Source organism: Dermochelys coriacea, chromosome 1, assembly GCF_009764565.3.
Source record: "Dermochelys coriacea isolate rDerCor1 chromosome 1, rDerCor1.pri.v4, whole genome shotgun sequence".
NCBI lineage: Eukaryota > Metazoa > Chordata > Testudines > Dermochelyidae > Dermochelys > Dermochelys coriacea.
This window is the reverse complement of record NC_050068.2, coordinates 184590035-184604942: the sequence shown is the minus strand read 5'-3', so window position 1 is coordinate 184604942 and position 14908 is coordinate 184590035. Positions and strand designations below refer to the sequence as shown.

Here is a 14908-nt window from a genome sequence, read left to right as displayed (position 1 = left end):
ATTAATTCTTATGGGGAAATTAGATTCGCTTAACATCGTTTCGCTTAAAGGAGCATTTTTCAGGAACATAACTACAACGTTAAGCGAGAAGTTACTGTACAACAGGTCACACTTGACTTGCAGGCTGTAGTGTAGCTACGCCTTATTGTAGCAGAACTTCAGTTTCAGTAGCAGTCTAGCACCATTGTTAGCATCTGTATGGGAGCATGTGTGCAGGGCACTAATGACTGATAAGTATTATACTGTCATGCTTTTCCTTCTTTGATGGGTGTTTATCTGATCTGTTATCTACCAGCAGCAATGCAGACCATATGTTACTTTTGGAATCCCTTCCATGCAATTATTTGGAATATTAGGTTCCTCCAGCTCCCCTTTCCTTGAGATGTTTGTTGGATTCAGTTGAGGAAGGGTTTTTCATACCTCTGGTTGACTGATCTATTTGCTAGAGTATGATCCACTCTCTTACTTTGTCTAATGTGTGTCAGGGGGAAAAGAACAGGTGGGGAAGGCTTGCGCCAGATGAACACACTGTTGGATCTATTTTCAGTCAAAATAACATGAAACCAAAACTCAATTATAATTAAGCTAAAGTCAACTGCTAAAAATCTCTTTAACATTTCTTTGTCTCTGTCTCCTATATTAACTGCTACAACTCAGCAGACCCCAGCCAGGATCCTCCTTTATACAACATATAGTCAAACTGTGCTTCATCATGACTATAACAGTTTTCAGAGTAGTGTTAGTCTGTATTCGCAAAAAGAAAAGGAGTACTTGTGGCACCTTAGAGACTAACAAATTTATTTGAGCATAAGCTTTCGTGAGCTACAGCTCATTTCATCGGATGCATTCGGTGGAAAATACAGGGGGAGATTTATACATACACAGAACATGTTCTCTGTGTGTAAATCTCCCCACTGTATTTTCCACCGAGTGCATCCGATAAAGTGAACTGTAGCTCACAAAAACTTATGCTCAGATAAATTTGTTAGTCTCTAAGGTGCCACAAGTACTCCTTTTCTTTTTGTCTATAACAGTGTTTAAAAAAAGAACTAGATAAGTTCATGGAGGATAGGTCTATTAATGGCTATTAGCCAGGATGGGCAGGGATGATGTCCCTAGTCCCTGTTTGCCAGAAGCTGGGAATGAGCAACAGGGGATGGATCACTTGATGATTACCTGTTCTGTTCATTCCCTCTGGGGCACCTGGCATTGGCCACTGTCGGAAGACAGGATACTGGGCTAGATGGACCTTTGGTCTGATCCAGTATGGCTGTTCTTATGTACTTGTTGCCTCAAGAAATTAAGAAAAATAGCATAACAGGATTCTTTAAAGTACTGGAAAATTTTATGGCCATTAATAACATCTGCAGCAGTGCAGATGATACAAGGGTAATTATGTTTCACATTATAAACTGATAATCTGCCAGGATTGGGAACAAATGTTTTCCTCCTCATATGATGTGGTTTTAGGCAAGTTACATTGAGAGGATTTTACCTCCTTCTGAAGGATCAGCAAATTGCCATTGTCAATGATAGACTGGTGGACTGATTCAGCATGATAGCAATTCCAGCAGTGATGAAGGCAGGCAGTTGACTCAACTCCCTATATCATCCTCAAAGTTATTTAAGGAAGCATAGATCAGAAAAAACATTTTTTTTGTCACGGTGTGGATTACTCCATAGGTCCTGACTTGTTTTATGTTCAATGCAAACTAGTGGGAAGGTGATTTACCAATACTTGCTTTTTGTTTTTGTTTTTTCATTTTAAACTTGTAGTTTCAACCTACCAATTGCTTTCACTCTTTTCTTTGAGAACAGAGTGCTAACTGTTCAGCGTAGGTCAGAGCTTAGCACCTCCTTACTGGTTTAATCGGGCCTGAAACATGCTGCCTTGCTCCTATGTGTAAATCCCTGGTGCACAGGTACAGTTGGTGGATAATTCTGATTTGGTAGTATTTACATGCATTTTGCATAGGTGTAAGTGACTACACAAGGCGCAAGGCAATGAAGAGAACCTGGACTATAATTGCCAATCTATGCCCAAAGCTCAACTCTGTAGTGCTATGTTAGACTCGGACATTAAGGTCAGAAGGGACCATTATGATCATCTAGTCTGACCTCCTGCACAATGCAGGCCACAGAATCTCATCTACCCACTCCTGAAATAAACCTCTCACCTATTTCTGAGCTATTGAAGTCCTCAAATCATGGTTTAAAGACTTCAAGGTGCAGAGAATCCTCCAGCAAGTGACCTGTGCCCCATGCTACAGAGGAAGGCAAAAAAACCCTAGGGCCTCTTCCAATCTGCCCTGGAGGAAAATTCCTTCCTGACACCAGATATGGTAATCAGCTGAACCCTGAGCATGTGGGCAAGATTCACCAGCCAGATACCCAGGAAAGAATTCTCTGTAGTAACTCAGATCCCACTTCATCTAACATCCATCACAGGCCATTGAGCTTATTGACTATGAATAGTTAAAGATCAATTAATTGCCAAAATCATGTTATCCCATCATACCATCTCCTCCATAAATTTATCAAACTTAATCTTGAAGCCAGATAGGTCTTTTGCCCCCACTGCTTCCCTTGGAAGGCTGTTCCAGAACTTCACTCCTCTGATGGTTAGAAACCTTCTGTTTAGACTTGAAGTTAGACTTCCTGATGGCCAGTTTATATCCATTTGTTCTTGTGTCCACATTAGTACTGAGCTTAAATAATTCCTCTCCCTCCCTGGTATTTATCCTTCTGATATATCCCTCTGGAAACCTATGAGAAAGCTGATCCATTTGCAGAAGCATCAGGATTCAAACTGACAGATGTTTTACTTGCTTCTTACTATTCAGAATGCCATGTGCTGTAAATACAGTCATGCAGACTCACTGGAATGTCCCCAGTTTGGTATATAACCAGTGCTTAATTTGTAATGAAAGAGATTCCGGGGCTCAATCAATTATTTAATTATTTTCATAACTGATGCAGAAAGCCCTGAGGTGCCAGGGCTATGAATTGCCAAGACTACAGGTGCCAGGGCTCAGCCCTGGCAAGCCCAGGCACAAATTAAGCACTGTGTATAACCCTTTATAATGGGGGGGGAAGGCTGTGCAACTCAGAGTAATGGCTCATGAGACACAACAGTCTAACATTGTATTGAAATATTTGCATCATCATGACTCAACATAGTTGTGTATTGATGCAATAAAGACATTGAACGGCAATGGTAGGATGTAGCATCATGATTATCTTTTCTCTCTGACTCTATTCAATATTCGGTCTCTCTCTCTTTTCTTCCCTTCTACCCCCTTTCTGGTTGTTGGAAAGGGCATGGCTTGGAACTGATTCCTCCAGCTTTGCCTGAGTTGGGTGGAATGTGGGAGTGCTCTTGTGACTGGCATTCTGCATAAGATCAAGCAGAGCAAAGGAATTTTAATCATGTGCATGCACTCCCCCAGAGCCTTATACACAGCCCTAAAGCTATGTCATTCTAAGGCCTTGGGTTGACTATGACTACTTTACTTTTTATCCTGCATGGGAAGGGGAGTGGGCTGCCCAGGAGAACAGTAATGGCATATGGAGCGTTTCACTTCTAAATCAGTGGTTCGCATCTAGCTCAGGCTGGCAGCAACCAAGTTTATATCAATTGGCAACTGTTCAGGGGCCTACCTGAAAATTGATTCTAAGTGGATAAGGGTAAGGATAATGACATTTGGCATTAATTGGCAGACATGCTGGCAGTATCAGCAGAAAGGCCAAGAACTCAATGGCTGTGAAGAATGAACTAGCCTCTTTCAGAGAGATGGTCCATCCAGAACAGGATAGCGGCATATTGGCAGGAAAACTTGAACTCTAGCTGTCATTGCTTGTACCTCTTTGGTGAAAAGAAGGACATCAGCCTCTATAGTTGTCAAGTATCACATCCCATGACCTTTAAATTATTAGTATAAAAAATCATTTGGCATACATTTTACAGGCATGCAGATATTTAAGCAATTATCCTTTTCCTAATAATTACTGTGGGCCACACTTTTTCTGCTGTCACATGTGATTATAAAAAAATTATTTTGCAAAATTCTTCATTCTGAATTATGTTGAATGAGGGCGCTCTGATCACCAGAGGAGACCAGCCTGTAATTTTACCAATGCCGGCAACACTGCTGCAATTCTGCTGTTCTAAGTCAGATCTCTGGTCTCATGAGTAGATGATGCCAAAATACTTCAGTGACTAACGTCATGAAGAGGGGATTCCTTTGTATATTATCAACACCCAGGGAATTTGTGATTCAAAACATTGTTAGCTCCATGAACAATGATTCAGTAAAGTACTGATCTCTGTTTTGCACATCTTCTTACACTTCCATGGATTCAGTTTTAGTGTGTGGGGGTGGGAGTTAGATACCTCGCTCCCATTAAATGTAGTTTAATTCCCACGTGCTGAAAATTAACATGCCTACAAACTTTCACTTTAACACTGTGGGTTTTTTCTTAAACAATTTTTAAGCAAAATCAAAATCTCTTAATACATTATAAACTGGTGGCCTTGGGTGAAGAGTGCCCTACTGAAGTTTCAAGAGCCAAGAATTTGGAGGAAACTGACTTACTGCTGTTACGGTGCGTTATGTGTAACTGGTCCTGAGTCTCTGCTCTGACACTGGTGTAACTCCATTGACTTCAATAAGCTTTAGATCAGGCTGTAACAGAGTAGCCTACCAGCACTTGCTGCCTGTGCAAAGAGAGGTCATTGACTAGGCCATGACCCCTAGTGGGCACCTTTGAGGCTTTTGCTTGGATTAAATCCTTTTTGTCTATGTGCAGGTCCAACAACTTGGCTGTGCACTTAGCCAGGGTCCCAGGAGAAGGGGGAATCCACACCCTACCCCTCAGACTACAAAGCTGTTCCACAGCTGTCACAACTTTGCAGTAAGCTGTGACTGCCTTGCGTCCCAGTCCTGGGGAGTGGCTGCTGGAACTTGTGGTCCAACCAGTCCCACCCTCAGAATCCACTCCTCACCTCCCCCCATGCACTGGGATACAGCATGCCTGTGACAGAACAGTGCTGTACAGTACCCAGGGAGTGTAGGCATCCTTCATCCTGTCCATCCACCCCCCTGTACAGTGGACCCATACTCATTCTGCTGCCTCCAGAACCATCGGTAGTCCAGGGGGAATGGGAACAGGATTATTTATCCATTAAGAGTGTGCTAGAAGCGCTGCTGCTATACAGATGTTCTGGGAGTAGAAGAAGAGCTTTCCTACACCCACGTAACAGAGGATTTTAGAGTATTTGAGGTCTATATCTCAATATTGAAGGTGAGGATCACACGAATAAAATACAATTTAAGCAAATCAACTGTAGTCTTGTCTCCTTGTCCAGCTGCCTATGCAGCCCTCCTTTTGGAAATATTTAGAAGCCCCTGTGGAAAATTCAATGTATGCTTAAGTGAGCACAGCCTATGGTCTTCAGGAGAGTTGACTCCATTTACACCTGCCATAAATTTGACCCTTTGTCTTTGAATTTCACTAGCTGGGTTAGACTTCTTCTAAATGACTTGATTTTTGAATACAAGCAGTAATTAGTCACAGTGCCAGCGTTTCGCAGATAGACACTTCTCTCAAATGCGGAAATACTGAGTCATGCAAGACAAGTGAAGACATTTTTATAAAGAGGAAAATGTTTGCTCAATCACCCTATTATCGGTTAAAGCACTGTTATTCAGAAACTTGGCTAGACTGGGACAGCATGCTAGTAGAACTGCAGATTGTCTTCCAGTAAAAGAGGTGGGGAAATAATGAAGAAAAGACGTATAAACTGTTCCATGCTCAAGTTTTATAAGTGAAACTTTATTTTTTTGTTTTCAGTAGCTATGAATTATAGATGCATGGGCTTAATTACTGTCCCTCGTCTACATTAAAATTCCTATCTGTTTACTGCAAAGCCACCTAGTGGAAAGGGTGGAGCTGATCAGTGAGTTAGTCCCTTGCTATTGCATTCTGTTGACAAACCTACATCCTCTTAAACAGATGTCTTTGTTTTTAAGACTGTTAGAACTGTATTAACTCCTTTCCCCACACCCTCTTTTACTGCCTCTTAGTAGTCCTTAGTGCTTGCTGGGGCACCTTAATGACTTTCTTACCCTCTAATTGTGTCTGCCTGGCTAATGACTCCCTCTTGTTTTATAAAATATTTCTGTAGATGGAAGGGGAAAATAACACATAATCACAACAGCTGGTTTTGAAGTAACTTTAAAAAAAACTCTGTATTTTGGGTTGGGTGTGTGTGTCACTCCCAGGGAAGCAAAATTTGACACCTAAACAGAATGAGAGTGTCATCACATAACCAAGTCCCGTAGCCTCAGTCTCATGGTGAGGTTTAAAGACAGATACTTTAAATCAGGGATGCCCAAACTTTGTTTAACTGAAGGGAACAATGAGAGTTTGATAGGAGATGTAAAATGGAGCAAGCAACAACCTCCCTCCTCTTTAATATGGAATTATGGCCAGCAGAGTCCACAGATCCCAGCATGCTGTGTTCGATCCAGATCTAGGCAGCTGGACCTGGCACCCTGGGACCAGTAGTCTTATTAAAGGTTAGGTAGGCATATGCTTCATTTGGCTCGTCTGTAAGCTGCATTTGTTCCTGGATCACACTTCTGCCATCCCTATGTTAAGCTGAAGATCAGTGCTTGGCTGGTGATTAAAGCAGAGGACCAACAGTTGGACAGTCTGGGTTCTATTCTTGGCATAATCACAGTCACGAAACCTCTCTGTGCTTCAGTTTCCCCACCTATCAATTGCAGCCCTCACAAATATATGTAAACGCCTTTGAAATCCTCTGATGGATGGAGCAATATATTTTTCTTCTCTTCCACTAGCGATAACTGGTAACTTTGTAACTGGCTTCTGAGGTGCTATTGATCAGCAGTTTAGCTATATACATTCATGGGGAAAAGAGGTGGTGGTATGATACAATACATGTTAGTTAGGTTTAGGCAAATCAGGACTGGGGCTTAAATATGATGATGATAAAAATAAGCTGTTCTCCTGACATTTTTGCCAAATGGGAATTTGCACCTGCTTAGGCCAGTGGTGAATTTACAACAGATGAGTTAGTGGCACTGTTCATTTACTAAATAGGAAGACAATACTATTTATAGCTCAATATAGAGAGAAATGCTGCTGAATATTTCTCATGTTGATAACTGTCATCTTATGGCTATAATGGGAAACATCCTTCAATTTTCACCTTGTCTTTAGCTGTGACACTCTGAGTACCTTTCCCAGATCTGAAGAAGAGCTCTGGAGCTCAAAAGCTTTTCTCTTTCACCAACAGAAGTTGGTCCAATAAAAGATATTACCTCACCCACCTTGTCTCTCTCACTCTGCTTAAAGTAAGAGGACATCAAAGCACTTAGCTTATATTTTTTGCTATAACTAACCTAGCAAGTACATTTTTTGTATGTATTTTTTCTACACTTTGTATTATCTGTTTCTAAGTGCTAGCTCTCTCCTGATGTAACCCTAGCAAAGAGTAAATCCCTCTGGACTAGATAAATTCCAAATTACAGCACAGATTCCACTGCTATAACATGAAAGCCCCTGCACAGCACATTTATTGGCTGGTCCTTGATGTTTATAAAGGAACATATCAGAGAAACTCATACCAAAGTCAAGCTGAAAGTCATTTATTTTCCCTGTGTGAAAGCACAAGCAATTTTTGGCTAAAAATCTGACGTGCTGTAGGTGAAATTGCTTGATATTTTCACCTGCTGTGGGAATTCCCCCCACCCCTGCCACCCTCTATTCGAGGTGAAAAACTGCAGATGGCTCTGAGATCCTAAAATGTTAAAATGTATCAGGATTTCTGGAAAAGAGGTAAAGTTCTAGTAGAACCATGAGCTAATTCTGTGAGAAAACTGGTTCTTCTCCATGAAGACCCATCTATACTACAAATACAACACTTAGATTACACTGATTACAACTCCCAATGAAGTTAAAACATGATACAGTTTTGTTCAGTGTAAACTATCAGCATTACTGAAGTATGCAAGCATGTCTAAGGCTTTAGTGTAGTTTACAACACTGCTGTACCCCCAGGATAAGCAAGTATCCCTAAACAGGTCCCCCCAACCCAGTTGTAGTGTAGATGGACTGTTAATACAGGATTTTTATAAATATATTTACCCTAGCTCACTTTCTTTGGGTGAAGGGAATGTTTTATCAAATGTTAATTCATTTTCCCCCTTCCCTAAAACTAGGTCTACAGCATCAGGACAAGAGCAAGGAATCTTCTTGGTTCTGAAGATCAGATGCATCTTAGCACCGGATAGCATCCCCACAGCTGGGATGATGATATTGAAACGGTTGACTGTTTCTGCATGGGGGCAGAGGACACACCGCTAAGGAGAAGATGAAGAGCCAGTCATTCTGGTTTTGCTATTGAGCCTTTTCTTTGGCAGGCCACTTCTGGGTCCCAGAACATAGAAGAAAAAACCCTTGTTTTTCTTTCTTTCCTCATCTGAGCCCTGCTGCAGCTGTGCAACCTAACTCTGTTTTGCTCCTTTCCCAGTGTTTTGTTTTGTTCATTCTGATTGGTTTTTTTATGCACAGCCTTGATTGTAGGGAAAAGACTGTGCCTTGACTACAGTGCTCATCCTTTCAGGAACAGGGTTTTGGCAGCGCTTTGTGTGTCGATTTTTGTAGAAATACAGAAAGTTTGGGCAAGGGTTGATGGACTATTTTAGGATGACATATTTTTTTAAAAAAAATCGTTAAATTGTTAAGTTCTGTTTAAAGAACTTGCTCTCAGAGAAGCACTGACAAAAATGTATAAAATGCTTATTTTTAGATGTTTGTATTTGTGTGTTTGTTTTGTTACCTCAATTGTCTTTTTTTTTTTTTTTTAAAGAGCAAACCCTTTCCTAGTCCAATCCTTCATTGTTTCCGTTTTGCAAGATTTTGCAGCTTGTCCTTTATTCTAGCTTAAACAGCTATAATTTACTCTTAACATTTCTGCTAAATATTTTTCCTGCCTGTCAGATTGTAGAAATGGTGTCTATATTTTTTTTCTTGCTTCTGAAAATGGCTTTGTGCTGGCTGTGCTGACTATGAGAAGAAATGTGTGAAACTTTTAGCATGGGGCAAAGTCTGACGTTGTTATAGGAACTATATTATCAACCCATTCATTCTTTCAAAATGGACCAAATATTTATATGGACTTAAAGGAGAAAATGAGCCTGGCCCTGGCCCAGTGTCCATCAAAGTGAATGGAAAGTCTCTAGTTGACATCCAGGGACTCTGGATCAGGCCCTCTTTCTGTGATAACCATCAACACATAAATTGGTATTTTCATTTCTAATAACTTTGGGAGGCAGGAGTTTCAGTTTAGGCAATCTAAAGAGTGGTATTTTTCACATGAACATTCAAGGATAAAATACAGGTTTTGCAAAGAGCTACAACTCGTGGAAACAAAGTGTTTTCATAAGGCCAGATCTTGCAATTTGCTGAATAGCTTGTATGAGTTGCTTGAGTGCCTTCAACTCCTATTGAATGAAACTTGGGCTGAAGTTTTCAAAAGTTGGCCTCTGATCTCTGGTCCCTCATTGTGTGGTTGCCCAACCTGAGACATGTTAGGGACTGAATCTGAAAAGGGCTAATCGCCTGCAGCTCCTATGGACTTCATGTGCGGTTGTGAATTTTTAGCCTTAGGCTGTCCATTTAAGAATCCACTCTGAGATAACTTTTTGATAATTTTAGCCACAGAAGTTTGCAAGAGGATTGCTGGATTGGGCCTGATCCAGAAGCCCCCCCTCCCCCCCACACACATGAGGAGTCCTTTTTGAAGCCAGTGTGAGTAAGGATTAATTCCATGAATAAGAGCTGTAGCATTGCATATTAAAAAACAAACAAACCAATCCTGCAATTATCTTGGTGTAGGTGGAGCTATGTGCAAAGCTCCCTTGACTTCAGTGGGGTTTTTATAGGGTCAGGAATCTGCCTGTGTAGTGCTCACTGAAGAATGAGGGCTGACGTTGGTAATGCAGTAATTGTTTGGAAATGTTGCCTTTTTGCTCCATTCAGCTTTTAAAATACATATTTAAGCTTTCCCTCATTTTTCAAAATATTCCTATCATGTATTCTATTTTTGCTAACAGCCTTCCCAGCCAAAACATTCAGAAGATGAACAAAAATAATCTAAGTGTGATCAGTACTGAGACAGAGGTTGACTTGTCTTTAGGGCAGTGAACATCTTAAATGTGGGGTTTACAAGTGCAGAGGACCCACAACTCCAAGTGAAGTGAATGGAAGCTGTATGTGCTCAACCTCCTGAAATTCAGTTCTATATCTTGATTAGACAACCTTCCTCTACACTCTTAGGACTTGGTGCTGTGAGGTGCTGAGCAGTTTCCACTCCCATGGAAGCTCGCTGGAAATGGAGGCACTCAGAATCTCAGGAGTAAGCCCTTAATGCTAAAGCACATGTTTTGCTGATTTGGAGCATTAGGCCCAGTTTTTTAGTGGTAGTTAGGCATTGCAACGCCTGAAGATCTGAGTCCCAATTACAACATCCTTAACTCCTTCCTCCTATCTCCCCTAGTCATTAACATTTTTTTCCTGATGCTGAACTTCACTCCCACTATATTTTCATAGCAATGCTGTTCTCCTGGGGGAGCTGGTTTGTTGCTCAATGGGTTAGTTAGCAATGGGAAAACCTCAAGGGTAGGAAGCTAGCATACGCTTCTAAAAGTTTGGCTACTTATAGGAAAATTGCAGTTCAAGAAATACTGCAAGATCAGACTCCCTTGTGACAGTGCCTGAAGGTCCTGGGTTTCGCTTTGCTGGAAATGGTGAAAAACAGTTTTTCGTAGATTTGGCTAGGCCTGCCAGAGAGAGGTTCTAACCACACCTTTTGAACTAAAAACAAACCAAGAAAGAAGTTCTTTTTTGAATTTTGGTTGGTTCTTATTGTATCTGAATTGGCTCACCTCTTTTTAGTAATAGTGGCCAATTGATTGCTCTCCACTTTGCAACAAAAGAGCATGGAAGGACTTGCTCCTGTTCCGATTGGAGTCCATGGCAGAACTCCCAGTGACTAAAAAGGCAGTAGGACTAGGTCCAAAGTTTCTGCTTGAATCTCAATTAGTGTTGTTTTTATGGGTTAGCAGGTAAACAAGATATGAATGAGTGAAGATCCTATCACCTCCTGCTCCCACCATAAGGGCTGTGTCCACTGGCTAAACCTGAGAATAAGTCTAAAGTACTTCTGCCACTCTGCAGGGTAAGGTAGACAGAGTGACAATAAAAATACGCTACTGGCATAAGAGTTAATGCATCCAATCAGTTGACTTAAAGGTTTATTACATTTTTTCCTTGTCAAATTTGCTTTCACTAAACTGAGCAACTAAACTGATCTTTGCTAAGAAATCGGCTGGAAAAAAAAAATGAAACCAAAGCCGTAGTAATGTGGTTGCTCATACAGTCTAAAACTTGAAGGACAGGAACAAATCTTCCACATAACAAACCTTTACAGTTGAAGTCAGCAGATTTACTTCACCAAAAAAAAAAAAAAAAAAGAAAGAAAAAGAAAAGAAAAAGGGCTTATGAGAAGCAGATGTTGGGTTGATATCCATTCCTGAAGGAGCAGATTCTGTACTCACAACATTTCAGTTTAAGAGTACTGATGGCAGTGAAAATAAAAGGGAAAGGTTCTGACGTAAGAGAAAAGGTCTGTAAAAACAGGGGTCAATCAGTCCACAAGTCTTAATATACTGCAAAAGGAATCATCTCATTGCTTATATGCTAAATTCTACTGCCCTCCCAGGAAAATGGGAGATTTATTTTGTGAGGGCCTGTACTAACATAATGTATTTTATTACTGTTTCCCTGAGGAGATGCCAAAATGATTTTTGTGTCCATACAATCAAATTTATATGATTAAGTACTTAACTCTTTTTTTGTAGAGGTTTCTGCCTTCTGAGTTATCTGGGGTCTGATCCAACCCCCTGTGAAGTAAACTGGACCACTCTCACAGATTATAAGTAGGAACAGGACCCGTCAACTGGATTGAACCATTCCTGAGATTCTGTTTGTCCATTAGTTTTTAAACTGAACTCCCCAATAGTTTATATAGGGGGAGTTTCCAGTTTAAAAACTGATGGTACAAGATGGCCCTTAGTTACACAGCAGACACAGTTGTTGGAAATTTTGAATACCTTTCTCCTGGTAGGAGCAGACCTACTTTTGTTCTGATTCTTCAGATTTTTCAGTACTAGAAACATAATTCTGCAAGGTAATCAGAGAGAGAGAGAGAGAGTTTTATAACATGGAAATCTGGGATGTTTCCCCCCGTTTTTTTTAAAAAAAAGTTTCTTCCTCAAAACATGCTTTTTAAATAACACTGACTTTTTCCCATATTTTTTGGAGTTGTTATACAGTATATTTTATCCCCTTCTCCTCCCGTCACTTCCTCTAGAAATTAATTGGAATTGTATGGTAAATCCCATCTGACCCTGAATATTTAGACATTTGCATTTAATTATGTTCTCCATGACTTCAGGGTTGTGTGAAATTCTTTTGTCTGTACAAAAGGCTTTCAAATGCTCTTGATAAACCCTGATTGGTTGTACCTACAAATGTGACCAGGCAGTCAGCAGGTGTATATAAACAGAGGTGCAATGTGTTTTCATGTGGTGGACAAGTGCATAACTGCTGACGATGGGTCATTCTACTCACTTCAGGCACAATTCTTCTAAGCAATAGACCATTAATTTACATTTCTGTTCATCTAAAATCTTTAAAATATTTTTTTTAAAAATATTCCAGCCTCTTGAGATTTCTAAAGCGTGTTTGAACTATTAATATTAGAGGCTTTAAAGAAGAAAAGGTCACTTGACATATATGACTTTTAAACTGAACTCCCAGGTCCAGCAAGAAGGGATTTTTTGTTTTTTAAGGAAACATTGCCTTTTAGTATTAGTCCTGTGGGCACAGTCTGCAGTTGTGACTCGGGCAAAGCACCCATTGAAGTCAATGGGACTTTTGCCTGAGCAAGATCAAACCCTTTAATAGTGACAGGAGTGCTAAAGGTTGTTTTCTTACAAAGCTTGATCCTGACATGCTTGGAGCAGAGAAGAGTACCTCTTGCATTTCATGCGGATGCTTGGACAGCCCCTGCCTAGTGCTGTACCCAATCCCCTTTTTACATGGGCAAACAAGACCCAACAGGGGAACTAGATATTCCTGAAACTCAGTGTTGCTGACCCCTTAATCCACACTCTGAGGTTCTTGGCATCCCCTGGCTAGAAAAAGTGTTTCTTCTGTTTAAGAACACTGAACTGAGCAGTCTGTAGTGGCTCTCCTGGGGGGCTGCATCTTGTAAGGTGCTTAGAGCTTCCTGTGAAGTGCTGAGTGTTCTCAGCTCCCATTGGAGATGAGGGGTGCTCAGAATGTCATAGCAGACATTCAACATTTTGCAGGATCTGCTACCTAATGCCCACCACTATGCAAGATCAAGCCCTAGAAAGGGAATAGCTAAATAAAGGTCCTTATTTTATTTTATTTTATTGAGCAGGGATCCTAGAAACCCATTTGCCATGGAAAAATGCAGAGTTTGTGTTTTTACAGAGATATTTAGTTTTTATATTTTGTGGAAAAAAAATAAAAACATATACAGTGGAATCTTGATTATCTGATCTAACTGGGACCAGGGCCAGATTGGATAACCAAAAATTCAGATAATTAGAAGAATGGGTGGGGCTCAGGTTGTCAGCCCCAAGTGGTGGGGCTTGGGTTGTCAGCTTAAAAATTGCAACTATATCAATAAAACATTGTGTTCACCTGATAGCTGTCTATATTGTGTGTAGGAAAACTAAAGTTCAGTATTTCATTTTAATCACAGGGAAATGCAAATGTTTGTGCTTGTTTTTTTTATTGGAGAATTTTTTTGGGGGGGTGAGGGGATTAGCATGGAAAACTAGGATACCTGCTCATGAAAGACCTGATTTAGCTTTCACTGATGTCAATGGAAAGGCTTCAGTGACAGCTGTGTCAGCAGGATCAGCCTCTAATGCCTGATCTCCATCCCACGGTGCTGGTGGGCACAAAATGTTGACTTTGTGTCTTATCCATAGTCCGCTGAAGTCAGTGGGAGGCTTTTCATTGATTCCAGTGAGCTTTGGATCAGGCCATTTAGTATTTATGCAACAGCAATTTTATAGTAACTGAAGTTTACATGCTTTATTAGCAAATTTGCAAATTGTTGTTGTGCTGAATGAATCCCCTTTCCCATCCAAGATTTTAGCTGTTGTTTAAAACCATCAATTAAATCAGGTGCCTCTCCCCTCCCATCCACATTCAAACCTTACTTTCCCCAAAACTCCATTTAACTCTTTTGTGCCCCTCATCAAAATTGATGGGGGACATGATGTAAAGAAAAGTGTTGTTTTTTTTTCCATTGTTTAATAATTTAATGTGAATTTTTTATTGTTATATTTTTATGTAGCATTTTTGGTTTTGTCTGTATTTCTTGACCATTAGGTAATGCTTTCATGTTTTATTCTTATGCAACTAAAGAATTCATAAATCTCTTTGTAAATTACAGCATCCTGGGGTTTTTATTTTTTTTTCCCACAAGGTTGATTTTTAGAGCTAAGGAATTTGTTTTCTGAGGAAAAGCGTGTCGGGAATTGTAAATGAGACTCTTCCCTGAAGGTACTTGCTCTTGATTCCATACATTATCATCTGACTCAACTGGGATTATTTGTTTTAGATTGTTTATGTTTTGCTGACTTCACTGGGACACATGGAGCCTTCAACAATGTTCTTTCTTCCTTTCCAGGATGTAACACTGTAATTAGGTTCATCAGAAAAAGGTTGTTTTACTGTATAGTCTTTTAATACATGCTAGAGGCTATATTAT

General features: G+C 40.3%; 1 protein-coding gene across 2 annotated transcripts in view; it reads left to right on the top strand.

The window, feature by feature from the left end:
* The window catches only part of VGLL3 (vestigial like family member 3), a 40300-nt gene extending 25625 nt beyond the window's left edge, over window positions 1–14675 (top strand). The window contains exons 4-5 of one of the 2 annotated variants that reach the window (XR_006279500.1): window positions 8250–8412; window positions 14665–14675. Coding sequence is in view for 1 of the 2 variants with exons in the window: in XM_038388087.2 (XP_038244015.1) it covers window positions 8250–8293 (44 nt within the window). In the remaining variant the exon portion in view is untranslated. Of the gene's footprint in view, window positions 1–8249; window positions 13832–14664 lie in introns of those variants that run through there. The other variant, XM_038388087.2, reaches the window with a different exon arrangement.
* The last annotated feature ends 233 nt before the right edge of the window (window positions 14676–14908 follow it).